Source organism: Enhydra lutris, unplaced genomic scaffold (genome assembly GCF_002288905.1).
Source record: "Enhydra lutris kenyoni isolate GAN:26980312 unplaced genomic scaffold, ASM228890v2 scaffoldscaffold9, whole genome shotgun sequence".
In the NCBI taxonomy this organism is placed as follows: domain Eukaryota; kingdom Metazoa; phylum Chordata; class Mammalia; order Carnivora; family Mustelidae; genus Enhydra; species Enhydra lutris.
This window is the reverse complement of record NW_019154093.1, coordinates 12,536,550-12,562,840: the sequence shown is the minus strand read 5'-3', so window position 1 is coordinate 12,562,840 and position 26,291 is coordinate 12,536,550. Positions and strand designations below refer to the sequence as shown.

General features: G+C 38.9%; 1 protein-coding gene across 4 annotated transcripts in view; it reads left to right on the top strand.

Annotated features, from left to right (window-relative positions):
- The window catches only part of LOC111142872 (forkhead box J3), a 153,306-nt gene extending 128,188 nt beyond the window's left edge, over nucleotides 1-25,118 (top strand). For all 4 annotated transcript variants that reach the window (XM_022496248.1, XM_022496246.1, XM_022496245.1 and 1 more), the window contains 5 exons: nucleotides 1,759-2,175; nucleotides 6,291-6,392; nucleotides 6,785-6,976; nucleotides 19,959-20,066; nucleotides 22,098-25,118. In XM_022496248.1, coding sequence (XP_022351956.1) covers nucleotides 1,759-2,175; nucleotides 6,291-6,392; nucleotides 6,785-6,976; nucleotides 19,959-20,066; nucleotides 22,098-22,213 — 935 coding nt within the window. In that variant the 3' untranslated portion in view covers nucleotides 22,214-25,118. The remainder of the gene's footprint in view (nucleotides 1-1,758; nucleotides 2,176-6,290; nucleotides 6,393-6,784; nucleotides 6,977-19,958; nucleotides 20,067-22,097) is intronic.
- The last annotated feature ends 1,173 nt before the right edge of the window (nucleotides 25,119-26,291 follow it).

Here is a 26,291-nt window from a genome sequence, read left to right as displayed (position 1 = left end):
ATAACTGCTTTTTTTCATCTTACTGAAAGAAGCTTATAGATTCCCTCCAAATGACGGTTTGCCAGGGCCAAGGCAAGAACTTTTATTAAGTCTTCTACCTAAAAAAATACCTTAACTTACTAGGTTTTATGATTATCTTACAATGTACTTGAATACAGTTTTGCTATTAATGGGCAGTATGAGAATATTTTCATTTAAAAGGTTTGATTATTTTATTAACTGATACTGTGCTGCAGGATTTTATTTTTCATTTAATAAAATTTGTTGTGTTTTGGTTCAGTAAAACGTGGTATGTGCCATCCTTTGGGATATGAAAATAGCCTAGTTATGTCTAACCAAATATTGCAGTAAGATTTATTAAAATGAGTGTTTACCTGCAAACCAAGAGTACATTATTTTTACCATTAGGTACTTCTGGTCGAATCATTATTATCATCATAGCAGCTAACATTTACTGAGCTCATTGACATCCTGCACTTGCACCATGGCATTTAATCCTCACAACAGTTCTGCAAAATAGTTATATCCATACCCATCTATAATTGAGGTAATTTTGACCTGCAGAGGTTAATCACTTCCCAAAGTTACCAGGTGTGCAAATGGTAGTACAGAGACTTTAATCCTTACATTCTAGTCTTGTAAATTATGCAGTCTTAACCCCTAAAGTGTATGTGTCTCGAGAATATCCTGTAAGTCGAATGAAAAAGCAGTGAAGATGGCTATTCTGTTTTGCTTAGTCTTTTTTAAAAATTTTTATTTGAGGGAGAACAGGAGAGAGAGAGAGGGAGAAAGAGAGCACAGATGGAGAAGCGGACTCCTGCTGAGCAGAGAGCCCAATGCAGGGCTCTATCCCAGGACCCTGAGATCATGACCTGAGCCGAAGGCAGACGCTTAACCAACTGAACCACCCAGGCGCCAGTGTTTTGCTTAGTCTTAAGAATTCTTGCCACCTTTGACTTAAAAGTTTTTGGAGTTGTCAAAGACAGAGTTCAGAAATAACTGGGCCTTCTTTTCTCCACCTCTGTCAAATCCTTGGTCTTTAGGCCTGTAGCGAAGCATCTGGAATGTGACCCAGCATTCACACACTTTCCCCTTAACATTTACTCAGTCTTTCAAGACTTCTTCAGATACTGGCTTTTCTCTCTTTTTCTTTTCTTTTTCTTTTTCTTTTTATTTATTTCTTTTTCTTTTTTCTTTTCCTTTTCTCTTTCCCTTTCCTTTTGTCTGTGAGAGGGAGGAGAGCAGAGAGAGACAGAGGGAGAGGGAGAGAGAGAGAATCTTAAGCAGGCTCTGTGCTGAGACATGGGGCTCAATCTCACAACCCTGAGATCGTGACCTGAGCCAAAAATCAAGACAGATGCTTAACTCATTGAGCCACTTAAGCACTGCAGATAACTGCCTTTCAGTGACGGCTTTTCCAAATCTCTAGCCCCTTCCTAGCTGAACAGGCAGTAAGCATGGTTCCTGAATGCCCTCGTAAACTTTCTGCCTTAGTACTTATATTACTGGACATAATCTCCTTAAGTGTCTGTCCCTTCTACTAGACCATGAGCTACTGGAGGGCAAAGGGTGGTGTTTCTTACTCTTCTCAGTGATCCCAGAGACTGGTGTGTGGTGGATATTCTGTGGACACTTTTTCAGCTGAGTTAGTGTTGCTTCCTGACAATGTATACCTCTGCTCCATTAATAATTTTGTAAGTGTGTCATAAAATATAACTGAAATCTGACTCTGAGTGCTCTTGCTTTCTCTGTGTCTAGGTTTGATGACCATCCCTTCCGAATCTTCCCAGCAGTCCCACACCTCGTGTTCGTATCAGCACTCTCCTAGCAGCACAGTGAGCTCTCACCCACACAGCAACCAAAGCAGCCTGTCCAACAATCATGGCGGTGGCCTCAGCACCACGGGCAGTAATTCGGTTGCACAGGTCTCACTGCCCCACTCCCAGATGCACACACAGCCGTCTCCACATCCGTCCCATCGACCGCATGGTTTACCACAGCATCCGCAGCGTCCCCAACACCCAGCATCACACCCACAGCAACACAGCCAGCTCCAGCCTCCTCACCCCCAGCACCCCTCTCCACATCAGCACATACAGCATCATCCGAACCATCAGCATCAGACGTTAACACATCAGGCACCCCCACCCCCACAACAGGTATCCTGTAATTCTGGTAAGTTTGTGTTTCCTGACTTACATTTGGCTGTGGATTAGGATCTGTTCTTTGTTATCTGAGGCTTGTGTATATTTACTACCGAAACCCTTCTCATCTGTCTCCCTTTTGTTTCCTTGTTGTAATCCCATAGTTGTAACTCATTCAGTCTATACATTGATCTAGAGATTTTTTTTTTTTTTTTTTAAGATTTTCTTTATTGGGGGGGAGGGAGAGAGAGAGCACAAGAGGGGAAAGGGTCAGAGGGAGAAGCAGACTCTCCACTGAACAGGGAGCCTGATGGAGGACTCCATCCTGGGACTCCAGGAACATGACCTGAGCCTAAGGCAGTTGCTTAACCAACTGAGCCATCCAGATGCACTGGAGATTTTCCTGATTAAAATTTGTTAACAGCATAGGCAAACTCAGCAACCCTTGTAGGTTTTGGTGTCAACTCTCATTTTGTCTTTCTGGAAAACCAGTGTTTTGTGAGCATTTGAAAGAAGAGTGAGATGCACAATCTGTTTGCAATCTATTATGATTGTGCGGTATAGAAGAAAGAGTATAGGTTATGTCAGAAAAACCTGTATTTGAATCCTCATTATGACTCATGACCTTTCATGCATTACTTCTTTTAGTCTTATTATTTTCTCATCTATAAAAATGGAACTAAAATGCGCTAGTATACAGTGTTGTTATGAGGATTGCACTGAAAATGCAAATAGGAAATGCCTCATCCAGTATCCTTTAAGTATTCAGAAAATGTTCCCACTCTTCCTTTCTTTGCTTATTCCTGCCCAAGATCTCATTTTAGAAAGATAGATTGCAAAGGAAGAAAACATTCTTCATATCCTGGTTTTTTAAAAAAAAAATCTATTGCTCTTAAGTTAGGTCTTGATGGTTTCTGGTGAGATGCTTAATTGACATTGCTCACAGACCAGGTATCTGCACTGCAGAACTCCCAGGGGTGCCCCCAACACAGACTGCAAAGTGAATGTGTTCCTTTGGAGTTGTGCAGATACAGATCCTTCCCTTAGCTTACCTGGCTGTCCACTTACCAACCAAATCACTGATGAGATTTTTATCCTGGAGAGACAGTTTCTAAATGCTAGATGATACTAATTCTTACCAATTAAAATTGATCCTCATTTCAGGCAATTAAACTACTGTCAGGGAAATGACTTTAGATAGTGCATACTGTCTCTTGTATTCTGACTGCTACAAAGCTTATGTTTTTCTGAAACTATTTACTTTTTTGCAAAGTGGAAAAATAATATATTTTGGGGAGAATTACACAAGGTACAAAAATGCAGATCAGGGTACTTGAAATTTAGTAAGTTCCTTTTCACAATTAATTTTGTTTTCCCAGTTAATAATTCTGAGTACTTTGCAGAATAAATTTGAAAATTGGGTGTAGTTCTTTTTTTTTTTTTAAGATTTTATTTATTTATTTGACAGAGGGAGAGAGATCACAAGTAGGCAGAGCAGCAGGCAGAGAGAGAGAGAGGGGAAACAGGTTCCCTGCTGAACAGAGAGCCCAATGTGGGGCTCGATCCCAGGACCCTGAGATCATGACCTGGGTTGAAGGCAGAGGCTTAACCCACTGAGCCAACTGGGCACCCCAGAAAATTGGGTATAGTTCTTGATGGACTGTCTCCTAAAACATATTGAAATTATTTTTAGGTTTGTGCCTAGAGAAAAAGGTGTAAGTATAGCCCCCTTTTCCTATTCTTAGTCTTATTCACTGTTGTCTACCTTTAAAAAAAAGTTTTTAAATTTTTTTAAATTTAAGTATAGTTGATGTGTAATGTTGTTAGTTTCAGATGTACAACACAGTGATTCAGCAGCTCTGTACTTTATGCTGTATAGCTACTATCTGTCACCATACAATGGTATTAAAATACCACTGACTCTATTTCTTACGCTATACCTTCCATACTGGTGACTTACTAATTCCATCACTAGAAACCTGTACTTCTCAATCCCCTTCACCCATTTGCCTGTCTCCTCCCCTGCCCCCAACTTGCTTGTTCTGTGTATTTAAAAATGGGATTGTTTCTTTGTTTTGTTTTGTTTTCAGATTCCACATATAAGTGAGCTCATATGATGTTTGGCTTTCTCTGACTTACATCACTTACACTACTGCCTACCTTTTTTTTTTTTTTTTTTTAAGATTTTATTTGTTTATTTGACAGAGAGAGAGAGAGATCACAAGTAGGCAGAGAGGCAGGCAGAGAGAGGGCAAAGCAGGCTCACTGCTGAGCAGAGAGCCTGATGCAGGCCTCGATCCCAGGACCCTGAGATCATGATCTGAACCGAAGGCAGAGGCTTAACCCACTGAGCCACCAGGCGCCCCTACTGCCTACCTTTTAATGTCAATACATTCTTCAGAATGTTAAGCTTGTTCTTAATATGATTTTAATGACTGACTAATGTTTGTAGATTTGGTGTCAGTAGAAGTCTGTGATGCTTGGGTCATACCTTTCTATTAACTCTAATGATTGCCGGGGAAAAAAAAGTACTATTACAGCTGAAAACAATTCATCATGTGCTCTTAGTGGCCTGTTGTTACACCAGTGGTAGCTTGCCAGAGAAGGAAAATAACTTTTACCTGGTGGGATTAGGAATAATCATTGTGGCTGTGATAATCTGTTTGAGTTAAAATTTCTAAGATGAGACTAAGCAAGTTGTCTTTAATAGGGAGGGAATGGAAGAAACTAATAGTTTTTTGAGTTCCCATTATGTGATAGGCAGTTAGATACTTATCTCATATTATTCTCCCAAATCAACTATAAATTACCACATTTAATAGATAGGAAAAGTGTAACTCAAAGAAGTTAAGCTGTTTGCTCAAGATTAGAGCTAATAAGTAGAATTAGTATTTATATCCTGGCCTGTCAGGACTTCAAAGCCTGTAACACCAGTAATTCCAAAAGGACTAAAATCAGTAAACATTTACTGAGTGGGTCTTGCAGAGATTGCTTTGTATTGCCAAGTCAACATTTATTATAGGTGATGGACTTAAAAGTTTCATAGACTTGAATGTGGCTCACTGGAGCATTACGTATTTTTCCCCAATAGATTTCTCCTAAATTATGAGTTGCCTGGGGGCAGAGTCAAGTTGTCTCTGTCTGGTTCATTGTTTATTCGAAAAAAATCCTTAATTGGCAGATTTTTGTAAATCAGGTAACCAGTAGTTGATACAGAGTTATCTGTGATGTAGCAAAAAATCCTTTTTATTAGTTCTTACCTTCATCCAGGGCTGATTCTGATAACAGAATAATTTGTGCAGCAGTCACTGAATGGAGGATTTTCTTCCTCTGCTCAGCACTATCTCTTTGAGTGCAGCTCAAGCCCCATGCCCCTGAGTAGTGACCACTTTGCTGACATACAGACTGGAGTCTTAACCCTCCTGATGATACCACATCAGAGGATACTATTCCTGACTAGAAATGTCCTGGTTTGGATTCAGCAGCATTTCTTAGAGATGTCTCAGCCCTTTGTTTTGCTACTTTGCCAGTAGGATTGTGCTAAGGCATTTCTCTTTCTTAAGGTTGTCTTGTAAGACATTTGTCCTCTTGCTGTACAATCTAATTTATCTCTTAAATCAGTGCTTTAAATTCTTCTGTGTGTTACGTCTAAATGTGAACCTACCTCTGAGTTATAAAGAACATACCTCTTGATGTCATAACAGGACAGGAAAATGAACAGGATGTATTGATTTGCCTGACTTGCCCTGCCTGGTCATTCATTTGTACTGTACAAATGTAAAACGCGGTAATCAAGTGTGACATTATTAAGGTGATAAGGCAGTTTGTAAGTTGTCAGACTTAGAGTTGTAAGTCTGTCAGACTAGACCTTAGAAACACCAGTTTCAAGGTTTAGATATATCATAGTGACCTTGCTAAGTTATGCCACCTCTCTGGTGTTTAGTTTCTTTTTGTTTATGAAATGAAGAGAAATAAGACCCCTCTTCCTATTTCATAGCACATGAAAGGATGGGTGTGAATCCATTTGTAAAATTGGTTGGGGATCTACCAATGTAGGATTAAGCCCAGCCCATTGTCTTCCCCCTATTATATACTTCAAACATTCACTATCCCAGATTTATAGTATTGTCGACATTATTTTTACAGGTGTTTCAAATGATTGGTATGCAACACTTGATATGCTAAAAGAAAGTTGTCGAATTGCCAGCAGTGTTAATTGGTCAGATGTAGACCTTTCACAGTTCCAAGGTGAGTATGGCTTCTTTCTGATAAACAACCAGAAATATATGATCTTGTTTTCTCTCACAGATAGTTTTCTTTGTAGTAGAAATAAGTATCTCCTTATATAGTGTTTCTTTTGCCTTTGGTAGTACACTTAAAAACAACACTGCAACTTTTCATGATTAAGCCTTTCAGCCAGTTGATACAGCGGAGGATCAGAGACAGGAGTTTTGAAAGAAGTTTGGCCACATTTGGAAATAATTAGGCTTTGAATAATTTTTAACTGTCATTCTTCATTGCATGGTAAATCACTACCAGTGGGAATTTTGAGGGCTGAAAAAAACCTGTGTCTTGCTACTTTCCTTGCAGTGTTTGCAGAACAAACTATGCTAACTGTATTTCTAATGCTTTCTTCATAGGTTTGATGGAGAGTATGAGACAGGCAGATCTCAAGAACTGGTCTTTGGATCAGGTTCAGTTTGCTGATCTCTGTTCTTCTCTTAATCAGTTCTTTACACAAACTGGCCTTATCCACTCACAGAGTAATGTTCAACAAAATGTCTGTCACGGTGCCATGCATCCAACAAAACCTTCCCAACATATTGGAACAGGTATGGGTTTAATTATCTTCTCGATTTTCTCTTTCTCATTTGTGTGAAATTTAATGCAATTTGGTATGTTGTTAATGGTGACTGATCTGTTTATATCTTTTTCTTTCTAAGAAATGAAGTAAAGTAATTTATATATATAAAAGGTGTATTTTAGAGAAATTGAAGTAAAGAGACTGTTTTCTATCATTTACATGATTATTTTATTGTTTACAATTGACTTTCCTTTGTGATCTTTAACCTTTTAAGTTCTCAAAGATTAAGTGTTTCAAAGATACTTACATTTTTGTAAGAACATCGTTATGAAATTATATCAGTTTACATTTGTGTAGATTTGCAGTGAAAATCATTATGTCTTATTTTATATATTCTAAGAATGTTAAGATTAAAGTTCAAAGTTTACTTGATGAGTACAGTAATGGTAAATAGTCTTGATGGTGTTTTTTACTCTGGACTTGAGATTCATTGTCTGTATTTTTCATCTCACTTTCTTCCTTTCCTCTTTACCCTTGTAGCCATCTCATTTACTCTGATTGCAGCGCCTTTTCATTCTGTAGTTGTTTAATATCCCAGTTGCTTTCTTCATTTAATTTCTTGCAACCTTTTATCTCCAAGTTGACATCTTTTCTGTTCATTATTTTGGTTTTACATTTGATGCATTTTTTAAGGATTTTTTTTTAAATTTTTTTTAAGATTTTATTTATTTATTTGACAGACAGAGATTACAAGTAGTTAGAGAGGCGGGCAGAGAGAGAGGAGGAAGCAGGCTCCCTGCTGAGCAGAGAGCCCGATGTGGGGCTCGATCCCAGGACTCTGAGATCATGACCTGAGCTGAAGGCAGAGGCTTTAACCCACTGAGCCACCCAGGCGCCCCCATTTGATGCATTTTTAAAAGTCTTTTCAATCCTGAGTGGCTTTCTTCAACCATTATTCTAGCTTATTTCACATATTTGGTCTTTCCATATTTTCAGGATCCCCAGCCAGGCTGTATCTTTCTTTTTGTGAAGTCTTTATTTCTCTGTCTTTGTTTCTTTCTTTGTTTCTATTTTTTTTTTTAAGATCTATTTATTTATTTTAGAGAGAGTGAGAGAGTGTGTGCAAGCAGACACCCTGCTGAGCATGGAGCTTGACTCAGGGCTCAATCCCACAACGCTGAGATCATGACCTGAGCCAAAGTCAAGAGTTGGGCACTTAACTGGCTGAACCACCTCTGTGTCTTTTGATAGAAATCTTCCATCATCTTTGCTTCTTCCATTTGAATAGTTTATGTAACTTGAAACCCTCAGTGGCTGTTTGATTTTGATGACTTACTCATTTCATAAATTATATCCATGCAAGAATCTCATTCATTGCTTGACATATAGGAGGTACTTAATAGTATTAGATGTTGAGTGCTTGGAATGTGCCTGACAACTAAGCTTTATTTTTTGATGACTCTTTAGCTCCTCTCTCCCTCCCTCTCTCTCTCTTTCACTTCCTTTTTGGTATCTTTCGGATATATACCCTTTGAAAAAAATTTTATCCTTAAGTATATAGTTCAGTGGCAATTAAATATATTCATAATGTGCAACTATCATCATCATCCATCTCCATAACTCTTTTCATCTTGTAAAGTGGATATTCTGTATTCATTAAATAATACCTCCTCCCAATCCCCCTGACCCTCCACCAAGCCCCTGGCAACCACCAGTCTACTTTCTCTTTCTGATTTTTGACTACTCCTGAGTATCTCATGTAATTGAAATCCTACAGTATTTGTCTTTTTGTGACTGGCTTACTTCACTTAGCATGTCTTCATCCATGTTGTGGCATATGTTAGAATTTTCTTCCTTTTTATGGCTGTGTACTAGCCCTTTGTATATATGTATCATATTTGCTTATCTACTCATCTGTTGATGAACACTTGGGATGCTTTCATGTTTTAGCTATTGTGGATAATATTGCTATGAACATGGGTGTTTACAATTACCAGTGTTTTTTCAAGGCCCTGCTTTCAGTTCTTTTGGATATATACCCAGAACTGAAATTGCTGGATCCTATGGTAATTCTGTGTTTCATTTTTTGAGGACCCACCATACTGTTTTTGATGGTGGCTTATACCATTTTACATCCCCACTAACAATGCATAAGGGTTCTAGTTTTTCGACATCCTTGCCAACATTTTTTTTTTCTTTAAAAAAAGAATAGCTATTTTACTGGGTGTGAGATGGTATCTCATTTTAGTTTTTATTTGCATTCCTTGATTATTAGTGATATTGAATATCTTTTCATCTACTTACTAGCCATTTTCGTACCATCTTTGGAGAAATGTCTGTTCAGGTCCTTTGCCAATTTTTTAATCTGGTTTGATTTATTGCTGAGTTCTAGGAGTTCTCTGTTTTTTTTGTTTTTTTTTTTTTTTGATATTAACCCTTTCATCAGATTCATGATTTGTGAACATTTTCTTTAATTCTTTTGTTTTCTTTTTGACTGTGTTGTGTCTTTTGATGCACAATTTTTTAATTTTTCAGGAAGTCCAACTCATCCATTCTTTTGTTGCCTAGGATTTCTGTATCCTATCCAAGAAATCATTGTCAAATCCAGTGTCATGAAGCTCTTGCCTTGTGTTTTCATCTAAGAATTTTATAGTTTAGGTCTTACATCTAAGTCTTTAACCCATCTTAAGTTACTTTTTGTATATGGTGTTAGATACAGGTCCAGTTTCATGGCTTTGCATGTGGAATCCAGTTTTCCCAGCACCATTTGCTGAAAAGACTGTCCATTCCCGCACAGAATGGTTTTGACACCCTTGTCAAAAGTCACTTGATCAGGGGCACCTGGGTGGCTCAGTGGGTGGGTTAAAGCCTCTGCCTTCGGCTCAGGTCATGATCTCAGGGTCCTGGGATCGAACCCTGCATTGGGCTCTCTGCTCAGCGGGGAGCCTGCTCCCCCCCCACCCTGCCCCACACACATCTGCCTGCCTCTCTGCCTACTTGTGATCTGTCTGTCAAATAAATAAATAAAATCTTTAAAAAAAAAAAAAGTCACTTGATCATATATGCAAGATTTCATTCCTGGGTCCTCTGTTCGATTGCAGTGTTCATAGTATATTTGTCTTTATGCCATTAGCACACTGTTTTAAATACTGTATTTTTGTAGTAAGTTTTAAAATCAAGATATGTGAGTCTCCCTGCTTTGTTACTCTTGTTCAAGATGATTTTAGCTCTTCAGGGCCTCTTGAGATTCCCTATAAATTTTAGGATGGGATTTTTTGTTTTGCCCCCCCCTTAACTGGAATTTTTTATATGGATTACATTGAATCTGTAGATCACTTCGGAGAGTATTGACATTTCAACAATGTTGTCTTCCAGTCCCTGAACATGAGATGTATTTCCATGTATTTATGTTGCCTTAAATTTCTTTCAGCAGTGTTTTTGTAGTTTTAACTATATAAGTCTACAAGTTTTGTAGTTTTAACTCTACAAGCTAACCTCTGTAGTTAGTTCCTAAGTATTTTTTATTGCCATTGTAAATGGAATTGTTGTTGTAATTTCCTTTTCAGATTATTCATTATGTAAAAATGATTTTTGCATGTTGACTTTGTATCCTTCTACTTCACTGAATTTACTTATTCTAATAATTTGTGTATGGGGTGGAGTCTTTGGAAGTTTCTTCATATAAGATGATATCTGTGAACAGAGATAAATATATTTTTTCCTTTCTGATTTGGATGCCTTTTATTTCTTTTTCTTGCCTGATTGCTCTGGCTAGAACTTGCAGTATGTTGAATAGAAATGGAGATCCTTGCTTTGTTCATGGTCATAGAAAAACTTTCAAGTTTTTCACCATTGAGCATGATGTTTGCCATGGGATATTAATAAATGGCTTTTTTTATGTTTAAGTAGTTTTCTTCTATTCCTAATTTATTGAGTGTTTTTAATTAAAGGGTGCTTACTTTGTCAGTTACTTTTTCTGCATCAGTTGAGATGAACATGTAGGTTTTTTCCCCTTTCTTTCTGTTAATGTGGTGTATTACATTGATCACATTTCATACGTTGAACCACCTTTTTATAAAAATTCCAGGAGTAAATCTCACTTGATCATCATGTTTAATCCTTTTAATACAGTATTGAATTAATTTTGCTAGTATTTTGTTTGGGATTTTTGGATTGGTGTTCATAAGGGGTATTGGTCTCTAGTTTCCTTTTAGATGTCTGTCTCTTTTTTTGTTATCGGGCTGATTTTGGCCTCAGAGGATGAGTTAGGAAGTGCTTTCTTCTTTCAGTTTTTTGAAAAAGTTTGAGAAGAATTGGTGTTAGTTCTTTAAATAGTTAGTACAGTTCACCAGTGAAGCCATCGGGTCCTGCAGGGGCTTTTCTTTGTTGGGAGATTTTTGATTACTGGTTCAGTCTTACTAGTTTTAGTTGTATTCAGATTATCGACTTCTTTGCAAATTTCTCTTGGTGGCTTTGTGTTTCTAGGAATTTGTTCATTTCATCTAGGTTATCTAGTATGTTGGTGTGCAGTTGCTCATAGTACTCCTCTGATCCCGTTTCCTTCCTTTTTTGGGGAGGTCCTGTTTTTTTGTAGACTCAGTTGTAGCATGCTCACTTTCATTTCTGATTTTAGTTATTCTCTACTTCATTTATCTCAGCCCTAATCTTTATGATTTCCTTCTTTCTGCTAGCTTTGGATTTACTCTGTTCTTTTTGTAGGTCTTTAAGTTGTTGAGATATTTCTTGTTTTTTTTTTTTAATGTGTTTATAGCTATAAATTTCCCCCATGACACTGCTTTTGCTGTTTTCCCTGTGTTTTCATATGTTATGTTTTGATTACATCTGTCTCTAAGTATTTTCTAATTTTCTTTGTGATATTTTTTTCTTTGATACATTGGCTGTTTGTGTTTAATTTCCACAAATTTGAGAACCTTCCAGTTTTATTTCTGTTACTGATTTCTGACTTCATCCTCTTGTGATCAGAGAAGATACTTTGTGTATCTGTCATTTAAAATCTGTTAAGACTTAAATTTGGAACCTAACATATATGGTCTATCCTGGGAAATACCCTGTGTGCATTTGAGAAGAATGTGTATTTTGTTGTTGGGTAGAATGTTCTGTATTTGTCTGTTAGATGTAGTTGGTTTATTCTGTTAAATCCTTTTTCCTTACTTCTCTCTGGTGGTTCTTTCCACTGTTGAGTGTCAGGTATTTATATCACCAACTATCATTGTAGAGTTGTACTTTTCTTTCAGTTCTGTCAGTTTGTGCTGACAAAACTGACTTGTTTTGCTGCAATCTGTTATTAGATGTATAAGTGTTTATAATTATCTTTTTTCTGTATTGAACCTTTTATTGATATGTAGTATCTTTCTTTGTCTTTGTAACCTTTTGATTTAAAGTCTATTTTGTCTGATATTAGTATAGCAGTCCCTATCCCTTTGGGTTACTTTTTCCATCCTTTCACTTCTCATTCTATTTGTGTCTTTGGATCTAAAGTGAGGGTCTTACAGATATGTGTTCTTACTCATTCTGTCAATCTCTCTTTTGATTGGAGAATTTAATCTGTTTACATGTAAAGTAGTTACAGATAAGGAATGATTTCTGTCATTTTGCTGTTTCTTTTCTGTCTAGTTTTTGTCCCTTATTTTTTGCATTGCTGTTGTCTTTTGTGTTTTGTTGACTTTCTGTAGTAAAATGTTTTAATTTCTTTTATCTTTATTGCATAGCTCTTTGTAGTTACCATGGGGATTGGGTTTACCAACCTAAAGTTGTAACATTCTAATTTGAATTTATATCAGTACAACTTTTATAATGTAAAGAAGCTCTTCTCCTTTACAGCTCTTTCTCTACCCCTTTTGATTGTTGATGTCACAAAATCACATCTTTATGCACAGTGTGCCCCAAAACATATATTAATAATGCCTTTAAATGCATTAGTCTCTTAAATTATGTAAAAAAACATGTGGAGTTACAAGTGGAAGTTATAATACTTGTGTCTAAACTAATCACTTTTAGAAAATATATTAGTCTTTACAGTCATGTATAAAAGAAAAAGTGGAGTTCTGAATTGTTGCCACAGTAATACTAGCTCTTTTGATTGCTTTTATAATAACCTTTATTGACATCTTTATTTCTCCATAAAGCTTTGAGTTACTGTCTAGTGTCCTTTTATTTCACCCTGTAGGACTCCTTTAAGGATTTCTTGGGAGGGCAGAGCTAATGGTAACAAACTCCTTTAGCTTTTGTTTATCTGGAACCATCTTAATTTCTTCCTTACTCTTGAAAAGGACAGTTTTGTTGGGTATAGCAGTTCTTGGTTGATACTTTTTCTTTTTAGCATTTTGAATAGATTGGCCCATTGTCTTCTAACTCCTAAAGTCTACCATGAGATATCTGCTGATAATCTTATTGAGGTTCCCTTGTGTGTGACAAGTCAGTTACCTTGCTCCTTTCAAAATCGTCTCTTTATCTTTGGCTTTTGAAAACTTGATTATAATACGTCCCTTGGTGTGGGTCTCTTGTGGATCTCATCTTACTAAAGTCTGTTGAACTTCTTGGATGTTCTCATTTTTTGTTCAGCCCTTATTTTTTCAAATATTCTCTCTGTCCCATTCCTCCTCCTTCTGGGACTCCCACAATGCATAGTTGGTTTGCTTGATAGTGTCCCCCAGTGCCTTAGTCTCTGTTTAATTTTGTTCAGTTTTTTCTTTCTGTTACTTACCCTTGATAATTTCATTGTCCTATCTTCAAATTCACTGATTGTTTCTTTTGCCCACACAAATTTTTCTTTGAATCCTGTAGTGAATTTTTCATTTCAATTATTGTAATTTTTAGTTCTAGAATTTCTTTTTTATTTCTTTTTAGGTTTTCTCTCTCTTTATTGATATTTCCAGTTTATTCATACATTATAATTATGACTTTTTCCACATCTTCCTTTAGTCTTTGAGCATCTTTAAGACACTTGTTTTACAGTCTTTGTAGTGGATCTGCCATCAGATCTTTTTCAAGGACAAGTTTTGTTGATTTGTTTTTGCTTTGAATAGGGCATACTTATCTGTTTATTTGTATGCTTTGTGATTTTGTAGTTGAAAACTAGACACTTGAATCTAAGAATGTGGTACCTATGGAAACTAGATTCTGTTCCTTCCCCAGGTTTACTGTTTTCAATTATTTTGCCTTCTGTTTTTGTTTTCTTGATGGCTGCAAGGTATCCTTATGCTAAGGTTTGCCCTAAGGTCTTTTCAGGTCTTCTCTGTGTTTGTACTTTTCTCTTGGCAGAGGTGGTCACTTTCTAATTTTCCCAGTATATGTGGTTGTTTTTCAGTGTCCTGGCTTTTAATGTCTGCCTCCTCAAAGGGTAAAAAGAGAAAAATGTAAGAGGGGGAAAGGAGGTTAGTAGCCCCCTTATAGCCTCTGGAAATTAGTTCATTTGGAGGGTAGGTGCTTTGCATCATTGGTGGAATGTGCAACAATGGCTACCCTCCTTTACATCTGCATCTCTGTGATCAGAGTACAGATCTGCAGTATTTGGAGAGCAGAGGCCTCTTTGCCTATAATGGCTTTTGCAAGCTGTTCCAGGAACACATGCACAGCTACCTGCCATCAGGTAGGGATGAAGGATAGGTAGCTACTGTTGGGCTAAGAGCTGGAATTGACCAAAAATAACTGCAATTTATTATATAGGCCTTCCTCTATGCGTTGCAAACTCAGTAAACTTCAGAGTTCCAAATTCTCCAGTGTTTTCTGTTGTATCCGACAGTCTACCAGTGTAATTTTATCTAGGTTGGAAGACAGATTCCTGGTGCTTCCTACTCCACCATCTTCTCAGAATCCTCCCTTTATTCCTTTTTAATTGTCAAGATCTATATAACTTGGCATGCATTTTCACTTATTTGCCTTCTTCCATTTCATCTTTTTATCTCTTCTTGTAGATGGACAGCTTATCTTCTTTGATCCTCTGGTAGGTTTCAGACCCATAGTTTTTCCCTTTCAGGATACATCACTTTTACTTTTCCATCTTGTATTAAATCCCAGAGGTGTACCATCCTTTCTGTTCTTTGTCCCTTGGTTTTTCTTTCCTTTTTTATTTCCCTGTCTAACCAAAATAAATCATGAAGTTAGCTCTTCCAAGTGCTGCCATATTCTCTGCCAAATACTCTCAAATCATTTCAGCCAGCTTTAAAATGCTAATGGTGGGGGTGGGTACCTATGTTGCTTACAAATTATTGCCTGCGGCAAATTAGAAAGTTCTAGGAAGATAAGTAGAAGGTGTGGGTCAGTCTTAGAGAACTCTTTCAAGGGCCATTGTACATGTTAGCCAGTAGCTCCCCTTCTCTGGAATTTCAGTTTATGTGGTGAAACAAGATTTTCTTCGATTTTGTGACCTAAATTTCTAAGTAAGGTCCAAGTGTACCTTCTGGTTTTGGAACTTGGCACTCTTGGTCATGGAAAAAGTACTAATCATCTGCTCCTGCTGTCCCATGTGAGAGTGGCCAAGCACCACTTCTGTATTCTTTCTAGACTGAGATCATGGGTTAATTCTCAAAGCCCTTTGTTACTCCATGGTCATTTCTTCTTGACCTTTGACCTGGATTTATTTGGATCTGATACTCTGATTGTTTTATTAATTTTTTCTGCCATCTTTCCTTTTTATTGCCATCACCTTCCTTCTCTAGGGTCCCCACAACTCACTTGATTTTTTTTTTTTAAAGATTTTATTTATTTATTTGACAGAGAGAGATCACAAGTAGAGAGGCAGGCAGAGAGAGAGAGAGAGAGAGAGAGAGAGAGAGGGAAGCAGGCTCCCTGCTGAGCAGAGAGCCCGATGCGGGACTCGATCCCAGGACCCTGAGATCATGACCTGAGCCGAAGGCAGCGGCTTAACCCACTGACCCACCCAGGCGCCCCTCACTTGATTTTTCAGTGCTACTCCACTTACAGCGTATTAAAAAGGCAGAAGACCTATCGTTTTCCCTCATTTTTATCCTCTCCCAACTCCCCTTCCCCTTTTGTCTTTTCCTTCTGAGTCAAAAGAACTTCATCCAGCCTTGGCCTGCCAAGTCATGTTGGCTTTTGTCAACACTTCTCTGATCAGTGCTAGTTCTCCAGGTGTTTGTCACCTTGTACCCACTGATGTCTTCTCATAGACACTCAGGTTTTTTACATGCCCAGCCTGCTTCCTTTTTAAGTCTAAGTCTTTTTCTATCATTATTTTATTCTCCTTCTCACATCCCTCTGTATCAGATCCATTCAGATATTATCCCACTTCCTGTCTCTCGACCCCCCAGCACATCTTTGCCACAAATTCAAAATGGAATGTAAGAGGGGACTTAAGAGAGCTGTTAATTTTATCTTTTTATCTAACAGATAAAAGCTGTTAACTGAAACTGAGACCAGAGAGAGAAAGCAACTTGCCTAAAATTACAAAGTTCATTTAGATATAGATCTTGACTCCCTGAATATAGTCTGTCCATATCCTTCAGACTTTCCTTTTCACTTCTGCCTTCAAGATTCACCTTCTTGTAAATACCTCTTTGGGCTCCCTAGAGGTGCTATAATGTGTTAGCTTGGAAGAGAGAAGGGAAGGAGAAAAGGATGTTATAGTACACAGTGTCTCTCCTTTCTAAATCATTTTAGCTGTGTTTACAATTTGTCTTGTCCAGTAATGTTTAAGTACTCTAGCTGTGCTGTTCTTAATGAGGGCTCAGCTTATAGGTCATTAAATAAGGGTAGGTGTACATTTGGTCATTAAATAAGGGTAGGCGTACATTTCATACAGATATTTACTTAAACTTTTTCTGTGCCTAACTATGTATTGGGCAATAGGGATGAAAAAATAAGTCCGGATATCCCCTAATTTCAAGGAGCTCATAGTCTGGTGTGATGAAGACTGCACTTCTGCCATAGAACAGTGGAGTAAAAAAATGGGGCTTAACTGTCTTGGGGAGATAGAAAAACTTCCTAGAGGAAGACAGCTTGAAGCTGGCTTTGCAGGATAAATGGGATTTTTACAAGACACAGATATATCTGATCACTTCTGTGCTCAAAATCTTTCATCGGTGCCCAGTTTTCTCAGTAAAAAACAGTCTTTGTGGCCTATCTAGCGTCACATAGTCTGGTCCCCCATTACTCTCTGACCTTGTATCCTAATCCCCTCCCCTCAGCTCTCTGCTTCCATACCAGTGGCCTCCTTTGTATTCTTTGAACATACCAGACACACTCCACCTACCTCAGAGCCTTTTTTGTAGCTGTTTTTTCCTTTGTGTGGAGTGGTCTTCTCCCAGATAGATACATGGCTCACTCATGTCCTTAATATTGTTCTTTTTTTTTTCTCCATAAACCCCTCCTCAAGTGATGCCTTCCCTGACCATTCTGTTTAAATGGCACTTATGTCCAGCATTCCTGGTCCCCTCTCCCTGCTTTATTTTTTTCTGTAGTGTGCATAACATATTAAGTTACTTTGTTTGCTACCCTCAGCCTGAGAATATGCTTCAAAAAGAGGGAGTTTGTTGGTGCACCAGATTGGCTCCATTGGTAGAGCATGCGACTCTTGATCTTGGGGTCAATGAGTTCAAACCCCAGGTTGAGTTTGGAGCTTACTTTAAAAAAAAAAAAAAAAAAAAAGACAGGAAGTTTGTTTTTTTTTTTCATTTCTATATACTCAGTGCCTAGAGCAAGCCTATAACATAAATAACTTCTTGAACGAATGAATGGTCATTCAACAAGAGTCTACTTCCAATAAATATGTGATTAGATTTTTAAATTCTCCTATGTTCTAAATGTTGTAGGATCTCAGAAGTCCTTGAAAAGTACATTGGAAGTTAATTTTTTGTTTAACAAGTCCAGGTTGACTCATTATTTAGAATGGAATGAGAACATGAGAAAAAAAGGAGTAATGAGAATTTCTTTATGAAAATAAAAGTGTTGGGAATGTGACAGAATTTCAAAAAGTTAGTCTGTTTAATGTGGGTAACATGTTTATTCCTGTAATTCTTCTCTAGTTGTTATCTCACCCCCCCCCTTTTTTCTTTTAAAGATTTTATTTATTTATTTGACAGAGAGAGATCACAAGCAGGCAGAGAGAGAGAGAGAGGAGGAAGCAGGCTCTCCGCTGAGCAGAGAGCCCGATGCGGGGCTCGATCCCAGGACCCTGAGATCATGACCCAAGCTGAAGGCAGTGGCTTAACCCGCTGAGCCACCCAGGCGCCCCTCACTCCCCTTTTAAGTTAAGAATTACTAAGCCAAAAACAATACATACACAGAATTTCCATAAAAATCAGTTGCCTTTTGATTGTGATTTGAGCTCTTACAGATGAGTAGAAAGAGAACTAAGATTTTATAACACAGGCTGAGAAGTCACTGATAAACCAGTGAATGTGTTACTGAGAGTGGCGTGGCCTCTCCACCCTGCTGCAGTTTTAGGTGTGCTGGCCACTCATGTGAAAGCTGATCAACACTTGGGGGTGGGTTTTTTCCTCTAAGAATATCCCAGAGCTACAGGTTAATGTAACTCTTCTTTCTTTTCCTCCTAAATCTTCAGTATGGTAAATTGGTCAGAGAGCTTAGTTCTGACTGTAAACTTCACTATTAAAAGGCATGTCGTCTTGGGAGGCAATGGCTGGAAGTCAGAAGCGCTGGGTTCTGTTCCTGGTTCTGTCTCATTTTCTCTCTAGTTTTATGTCCTCATCTGCATGAACAGAGGTAGGCCTGAATTAGGCTGTCTCAGAGGCTGTTTTAAGCGTGGACAGTCTGACATTCCGGTGACAGGTAAAAAACTTGTGAGTAGCCAAATAGTGTTTTCCTACCTTGAGTCTCTTTTTAGTTGCCTCTGGGAAAATGGTTGCTGTTTACTAGTTTGATTACAGTATTGTTAGATGCAGTTGTAATTTGTGTGATACAAGGGATACCTAAGGGAGAAATAGCCTTTCCAGTATTCCAGATGTTCCATACAGTATGAGCCAGTGTTTTTGCTTCTTCTTCCCCAGGAGCAGTTGGGGGTAGGCATGTGATGTTTGCTCCCTTTCCTTTCTACTTTGCATTAGGATGCAGTGTAATTGACATTTTAGAGCTGTTCTATTTAATGGCTCCTGTCGACAAAAATATATTAAATTTAAGAATCTTCAGAAATGCCATTCAAATGAAATGTTTCCCACCTTCTCACTTTTTTTTTTTTTTTTAAGATTTTACTTATTTATTTGATAGACAGAGATCACAAGTAGGCAGAGAGGCAGGCAGAGAGAGAGGGAGAAGCAGGCTGCACACTGAGCAGAGAGCCTGATGTGGGGCTCAATCCAGGATCCTGAGACCATGACCTGAGCCGAAGGCAGAGGCTTAACCCACTGAGCCACCCAGGCACCTTGCCACCTTCTCACTTCTAAATAATACTTTTTTCATCACCTTTACTTGGTATAGCTCTTTTAAATTTGTGCAAATCTTTCCTGTCACTTTGTGCCTCCATTCATTTTGTTAATCAGCTAGGGTACACATAGATAAGTCTACTTTGAAAGTGAGAAAATCAGGGAGAGAGGTAGAGTGGTTAGTAGAAATAGCCTATGATCTAGCAGAACTGAATGCTAGTGCTAACCCTGTCAAACTGATGTGCCTTTGGGCACATCAGCTTAGTCTTTTTGAGCCTCAGTTGCCTCATCCATAAAATGGGGATAATCCCTGTCGTGCCCTCATTTTGGACTTAGTGGGAGGCTCAGATGATAAAACAGTTATGAAAATGCTTTTGAACTGTTATGTGGTGTGTAACAGCAACAGTAAAGATGACTTGACTGGAGGCTTCCAGACAGCAAGAGGCAGTGCCGGAATTAGCATCAGTGTGCTCACACTCAGCCTGGTACCGCCTTTGGTATTAGCATCGGAAAGGAGTAATTTTTCTTTCTCTTTTCTTGCCTTACCTGCTTAATTTAGTTCTAGGTAATAATTTTATTAAGGTTTTAATGTTTGAATTGTTTTATTTATGTAAGTATGTTTTCCTTCATTCTGCTTTTCAATCTGATTAGGAAATTTGTACATAGACTCCAGGCAAAATCTCCCTCCTTCAGTGATGCCGCCCCCTGGTTACCCTCACATCCCACAGGCACTCAGCACTCCAGGAACAACAATTGCAGGTAATTTGGGGTGTGTTGTATTGCATTTGGTACTCAGTAATATTAAAAAGACTTTAGCTGTCCCATTGTGAGCGAGTCTGTTCAGGAGGGAGTGAACTCCTGGGTAAGGGAGGATGGGTTGACAATCTTACAGTTACTTGGCTTCAGTGTCGGGTGAAAGGGATTCAAGTGTCATTTGGTGTTTGGACCATATGACCTGAGTCTCTCTGATGTTGTGATTCTCATTATTGTCCTGCCTCTCTAAAGAGGTCCAGGGACATTAGAGCTTGTCCTAGGGTCTTAGGGATCTTTGTGGTTTTTTGACTCTGACGCAACTTGAGTAGGCTTAAGAACCTGCTTTGGTTAGCTTCTGTATATTCTGCTCCATTCATTCTGATGTCCCCCCAGCTCTCGTTTCTGAGGAAGTCTCTTACAGAGGAGTAAGTTGCAGGAGTTGCTGCTAGTTCATAAACTGTTCCCCCTGGGTTCCTGAATGCAGGATAAGTTACATTTTCAGGGCAGCAAAGGCAGACACATGGTTAGAGGTAGAAGGTAGCTTATTGATGATCTAGATGAAGAAGTGCCAGCTCAGGAGTAGAGATACCTTGCCCAGAGCTGCCAGTTTGCTGTAACCAAACAAAGACTTAAGTCTTAGTATCTGGATTTAGAGTTCGTTGTTGATTTTTCTTATGTACCATGCTGCCTTCCACTTAGGCTGCTCAGGGAACAGAAAGGTCATGTGCAGATGTGAATTTAAAACCTCCAAAGAAGTGTGTGCCAGGTAGTATGGAGGAAGACTTGTGGCCAAGTAACCTGTTCTTTGATGGCCAAGGAGGAATAAGTATTATCTGTCCTCAGCACTCACCAGGAACTTGTAGGTGGCAAGATCTGGTAGTTCAGACTCTGGAACCAGATTTTCAGGGTTTGCCTTCTGGTGCTTTGCCACTTGATAGCTACCTTAATCCTCCTGGCTCATGAGGCCTCCTTGTCTGTTAAAGGGAATTTATAACATTGCTTAACTCCTAGGGTTGTTAAGAGAATTAAATGAGGATTAGATGTAAGTCACTTAAATTTAGCACCTGGTGCATAGTAAGGAATTTATAAGTTAAAAAATAAATACAGGCATTTCTGCTATACTGCAATATATTGAAAATCTTAGCATTTTATAAAATGATGCATTAAAAATTACAGGGCTTATAAGAAAAATGAGATTAGCAGCAGATTGCTTGAAACTTTGTAATTGGATCAAGCAAATCAAACAAAACTGCAACAATCCAGTAAAAATTCCACATTAAAAGGATATGTTTAATTCCTAATAGAAGAATGAATTCTGCAAATAAATAGAGGTTATTACTTGAGAAAAAAATCTGGTTTGGAAGGGGGTTTGTCAAAGCTGTGGAGACAAGGGCACAATGCACCAAAATTGGGGAGGACGAGCTACACACGACCACAGTAACCTAAGGAGAGTGTGGAGAGGGTGGGCATCCCGTTCTCCACTCTGATCTACCATGGCTTCCCTGCACTCAGCTGTGTTGATGTTCTCTGTGTTCACCCACTATTACTTGGCGGCCCAAAAGTTAACTTGCTAGTGAGAGTTCAGGATGACCCAGTGTGACTTCACTGGTACACTACATCATTCTCCCTTTACCATTCTCATGGGAGCCAGTTCTTGTTACTGAAACATGTACTGATGCAGGACAGACTAAGAGAAAGGGCTGCATCAGCATTCAGGCACCCTAGTATTCTTTCTATGCCCTTCTTGCTACCTCCTGGTGGAATCAAAACAGGCCTGGCTTTTGGAACCAAGAAACTGAATTCAAATCTCTTCCCCTTACTAATTGTATGACCTTGGGTAACTTGCTCCGTTCTCTTTAACCTCTGCCCTGTCGTTCATAAAATGAGGGTCATAAGAGCTACATCGGTGAAGGCTTCTGGGTGGATTAGGAAGATAATGTGCACCGAGGGCCTGGCACAAAGGAAGTGCTCAGTAGGCATTCGTTTATTCCTTTCTTCATTACCCAAGTCCCTGCTGACATTGCCTCCTCCTTCTAGGCCATCACGGAGCCATGAACCAGCAGCACATGATGCCTTCCCAAGCCTTCCAGATGCGGCGCTCTCTGCCTCCAGATGACATCCAGGATGACTTTGATTGGGATTCAATTGTGTAGAGCTTATTTCTGCAAGGCACCAGACCCCAGCATCACCTTTCTGTGCAGTGAAGGGGAAAGATTTAAGAGAATCCAGTTGAGAAAACAAAGTTGCTAATCACTTTACCGATGTTATCAAAATTTCTTTTGAAGACAATCAAAAAGATTTTAGCTGGATAACTTACTGCTTTTATCTGACCCAAACAAGTACTACATGTTTGTCTCCCTGCCAGCTGCCCTACGTAGCTCCTAACTGTTGTGTGATTTGTGTGATTTGAACGGCTTTTGCATATTTGTGTCAGTTTGATGTTGACCACAAGTGCCAGACTGATTTTTCAGACAGAGCCTATTTTGCTGCAAGCAGTTTATAGATACATATGTGTAAATATATGTACAAAAATTACTGAAAGGCTTCAGTTTTTCTAATTGGATTACTACGTCTTGAGAAGAAAGTTACTGTGAGTTTTTTATTCCTTGTTAGGCTGTTTTCTGCAGGATGCGTTTAACTGATGTAGGCAACTGAAAGGAAATAGATTTTTTCAAAGCCCAGTTCCCCTTACTTAATCTTTTTCAGAAATGTGAGTATTGAATTCTACTCAGTAAGTCAAAGAACCTAGAGTTTGATACTCTCCAAACAATCCAGAGGGGCATGTTGTTCCTGAGCAGCATAAAGAACTGACCAAATTTATTTTGATGTTTGGGGGATTACAGAGTTTATGTTGTATCTTGTCAATGTCTGTATTCCTAAATCTGCATTAACAGTTCTGAAATGTATTTGATAGGTTAGCAGCTGGGCATTGCTTGGCTCTTTAACAAAATCATTGCCTCCATATTCACTCATGTATTTATTATTCAAAAGTGTTATTTTAATATTTATTGCTACCTTCTGTGAATGCTCAGCTCCTATATGGTTCATTAAGGAGAAGTGTGGTGTCTGAAAGCACAGAATTGTTTTACTTAAGAGTTTACAGACAAGACAATCAGAGAGATTGTGTCGTTCTCTTTATCGTCGCTCCTTTTACCATGTGAGTATATTTCTCTATCTTAGCATTCCTGCTGATTGAAATGTATTAGCGAAATAGGATTTTTCTGGAATTCGAATCAGAGTTCATTTGGGCAATAGAACAGCAGGGCACTGTTGATAACGAGAGTTTCCTCACTCATTCTGTTTCCATTTAGGAAGCACTGAAAGGAGGATAGAGCCACACGTGGATTTTATTTGCCTCAGTCTTCAGTGCAGATATCCTCAAGTCGTCTGCTGTTTCTCTTGTCCTGTGTGTCTGTGTACGCATGACGTTTGGTTACTTTGAAATACAGCGTGCCTCCTTGGGGTTTTTATTAGTTGTTTCTTGTTTTGTTTCATATTATATCATAGTTACTTTGCATGGATTGATTGTCTTAGTTTTATAATAAAAGTAATAGAAATGAGATTTTTTTTAATGAATAGATTTTAAATTGGTTCTTTAGACCATAAAAAAGGCAGAATTTCTTTCAGTTATAATGGGGGAATGATATGTTCCATTGAATCAAGGAGTAATAACTGTTCACTGGTTGCTTTTTAGCATCTCTTGTCTCTGTCAGCCATGCTTTAAGTCACTTTAATTAGCCGTAGTGGTAATGTGGTTGAGTGTTCTCTACTTGAACTAAACAGATAGACATCTTTCTTTCTGTATGTGTGTATGTGAGAGTGTTTGTCAGCGTGCGTGGGTATTTTTTTTTAATGGAGTATTGCCTTTAATGAATCACTGGGAAGCCAGTCATAGTAAAGGCTGGTGAGGTTGGGGAGAAAGGAAGGGCTTTATGTTCTTTTGTTTGGACCCTGCTTGGAATGAGAAAAGAAGGTCAGTTCCAGCCCCTTGGATCAGTGAAAATCGGGAGGATTCTGGCAAGGCAGCCAACAGGCCCCTTAAACAGATCAGAGGCAAGATGAGATAGCAGCCTGCAGAGCAAAAACTTGAAAAAATTGGGGGGGGTGGGGTGGATTTTCAATAGTCTGCTCAAGTCACTGTTTTCTGGATACCAAAATAGCTGTTTTGAAACTTTAAATTGCTTGGGTAGCAATGTGCACTTTAAACAATTTGGGTATTGGAATGCAGTCTTACCTTGAATGATTTGAGTAGAAACCACTGATGAAGATTTTACAAATTTTGTGAAGCTAATTTCCTGTTTGGCAATCATTTACTGTGCAGTGATCAATATTTCTATGAGAATTTAAATTTACCACAAATGGCCCTGGAGGCAGAGCCTCCACTCAGACCCATTGCACTCTTTTGATTCTGGGGGCCCAAGAGCCTAAGACAGGCCTTCTAATGGGCTCCAGCCAGCCCGAGCCATCTGGCGAGGTGCAGAGCATCCCCTCTAGTGGCTCTTTCGGTTGGTAGTTGTTAATGCAGAGCAAGTTCTGTTTTGGGTCTAAATTGACTGAAGACTTTTGGGGGAAAAGAATAATAAATGCATATAATCAAATGGGGGTACTCTGTCCAGGAAAATAATCCGACTGGCATTTGTGGCAGTTTTTGAAATGTAAATGTATTCATGTGTGTTCTTGTAAATACATGTCTCTCAGATGTCCTTTGAAGTGGGAGGGAATCAATCCGGGGATTATTTCAAATGGAATAGAGTATTTTGATATTGTTCATTCAGAGGGTGATGTGTACATATCTATATTGTATATATGTGATGAAAATGCATTGGCTTTTTGTGCAAACACAATCTGCTCTCTGTACTGCTGTTGGACAGTCAGTGTTTTAATGTTTCTACAGTTTTGCTATTGCACGATTTCATATTTTGCCTCTATGATGAACGGCACCCATTCTTTGTAACTGTTTAGTGCTGTAAAGAAATACCCCAAGTGTCATTAGGATTGTTGCTGCCAGAACTGATATGCATGAATGGCACTTAAAATAAATATATTATGTTAACTCTATCTACAACACCAGTTGGTCTGTGTCATTCGCTACAATTGAGGGAACAAGATTGGAGCCAGAAACGAAGCAGAAACTTGCAGACGGTCCTTGTGGTCTTGGAGATTGTGTCCCGTGTGTTGTTGCCTTTAGGAGTATCTCACTAGCTCTGTCAACTTTTCAGTGCCTTCAAAATGAGGATAATACCTATCTCCTAGAGTTGTAGTGGGAGTAAATTAATTAATGCATTTAAACATTTAAAATAGTACCTGGAACATGAAGAAATACTCAGCATGTGCCAGGTGCTGTGCTAAGTAGATACTGTTATCCTCATTTTACAGTGTGGTTACAACTCAGAGGTACCGTGGCTTATCCAGATCCTTTATTGGGAGTGACAGAACTGAGTTTGAATCAGGTCATTTGATTCCAGTGCCATGTTCTTTTATACCAGCCTCTGTTAGTTTCAAGAAATTCCCCTGCCCTTCCCGTATCCTTGACCCCATTCTTGCCCCCACATCAGCCTTCCCAGGAGAAAGCCACAACTCCTGCCCCTTTAGTGAGTGCAGACTTACCCAGGACAGCCAACAGACAGTAGCTCAGGCGGACAGCCCAGGGGAGCCGCTCTGAAGGTGTACCCTGGCAAGGCAAGGTTCTGGTGGTGAGGAGTCGGGTTATGCTGAAGGCTGAGGCAGTGGTCGCAGGAGGGCCTCAGCCTGGCATGGGCTACTTAAGTTGAGTGTTGAAAGGGTCCTGGACAGACAAGAGGTTTTTCCATTTACACCACTGCTCTGAGCCAGGCACGGAAGCTAGATTAGCATAGGGGTGGGGATCACAGCGGAAATGATGGTTTTGCTGGTAAAGACCCAAGCACAGCAATCCTGTGATAAGTGGTGGGGTTCCAACTTGACTGATAGGGAAACAGGTTCAGAGGCTAAGCACTGAACAGACCAACAATACTGCTGGAAGTAGAACGTGAAGCTGCATTCTGCCTAACTCAAGAACGGGAGGGCTTCCTACCAATCCCATAGTCCTGCTCAGGGCCTCTTCCTGCTTCTAACTGAACCCATATTATCATTGCCAGGAAAAGCTATTTATTGCAATTTTACCACTGGGGAAACTGAGGCTCAGAAAGTTTAACTTGCTTAAGTTCTCATAGCCAGTGGAGGACTTAGGATAATTCAGTCTGACTCCAAGTC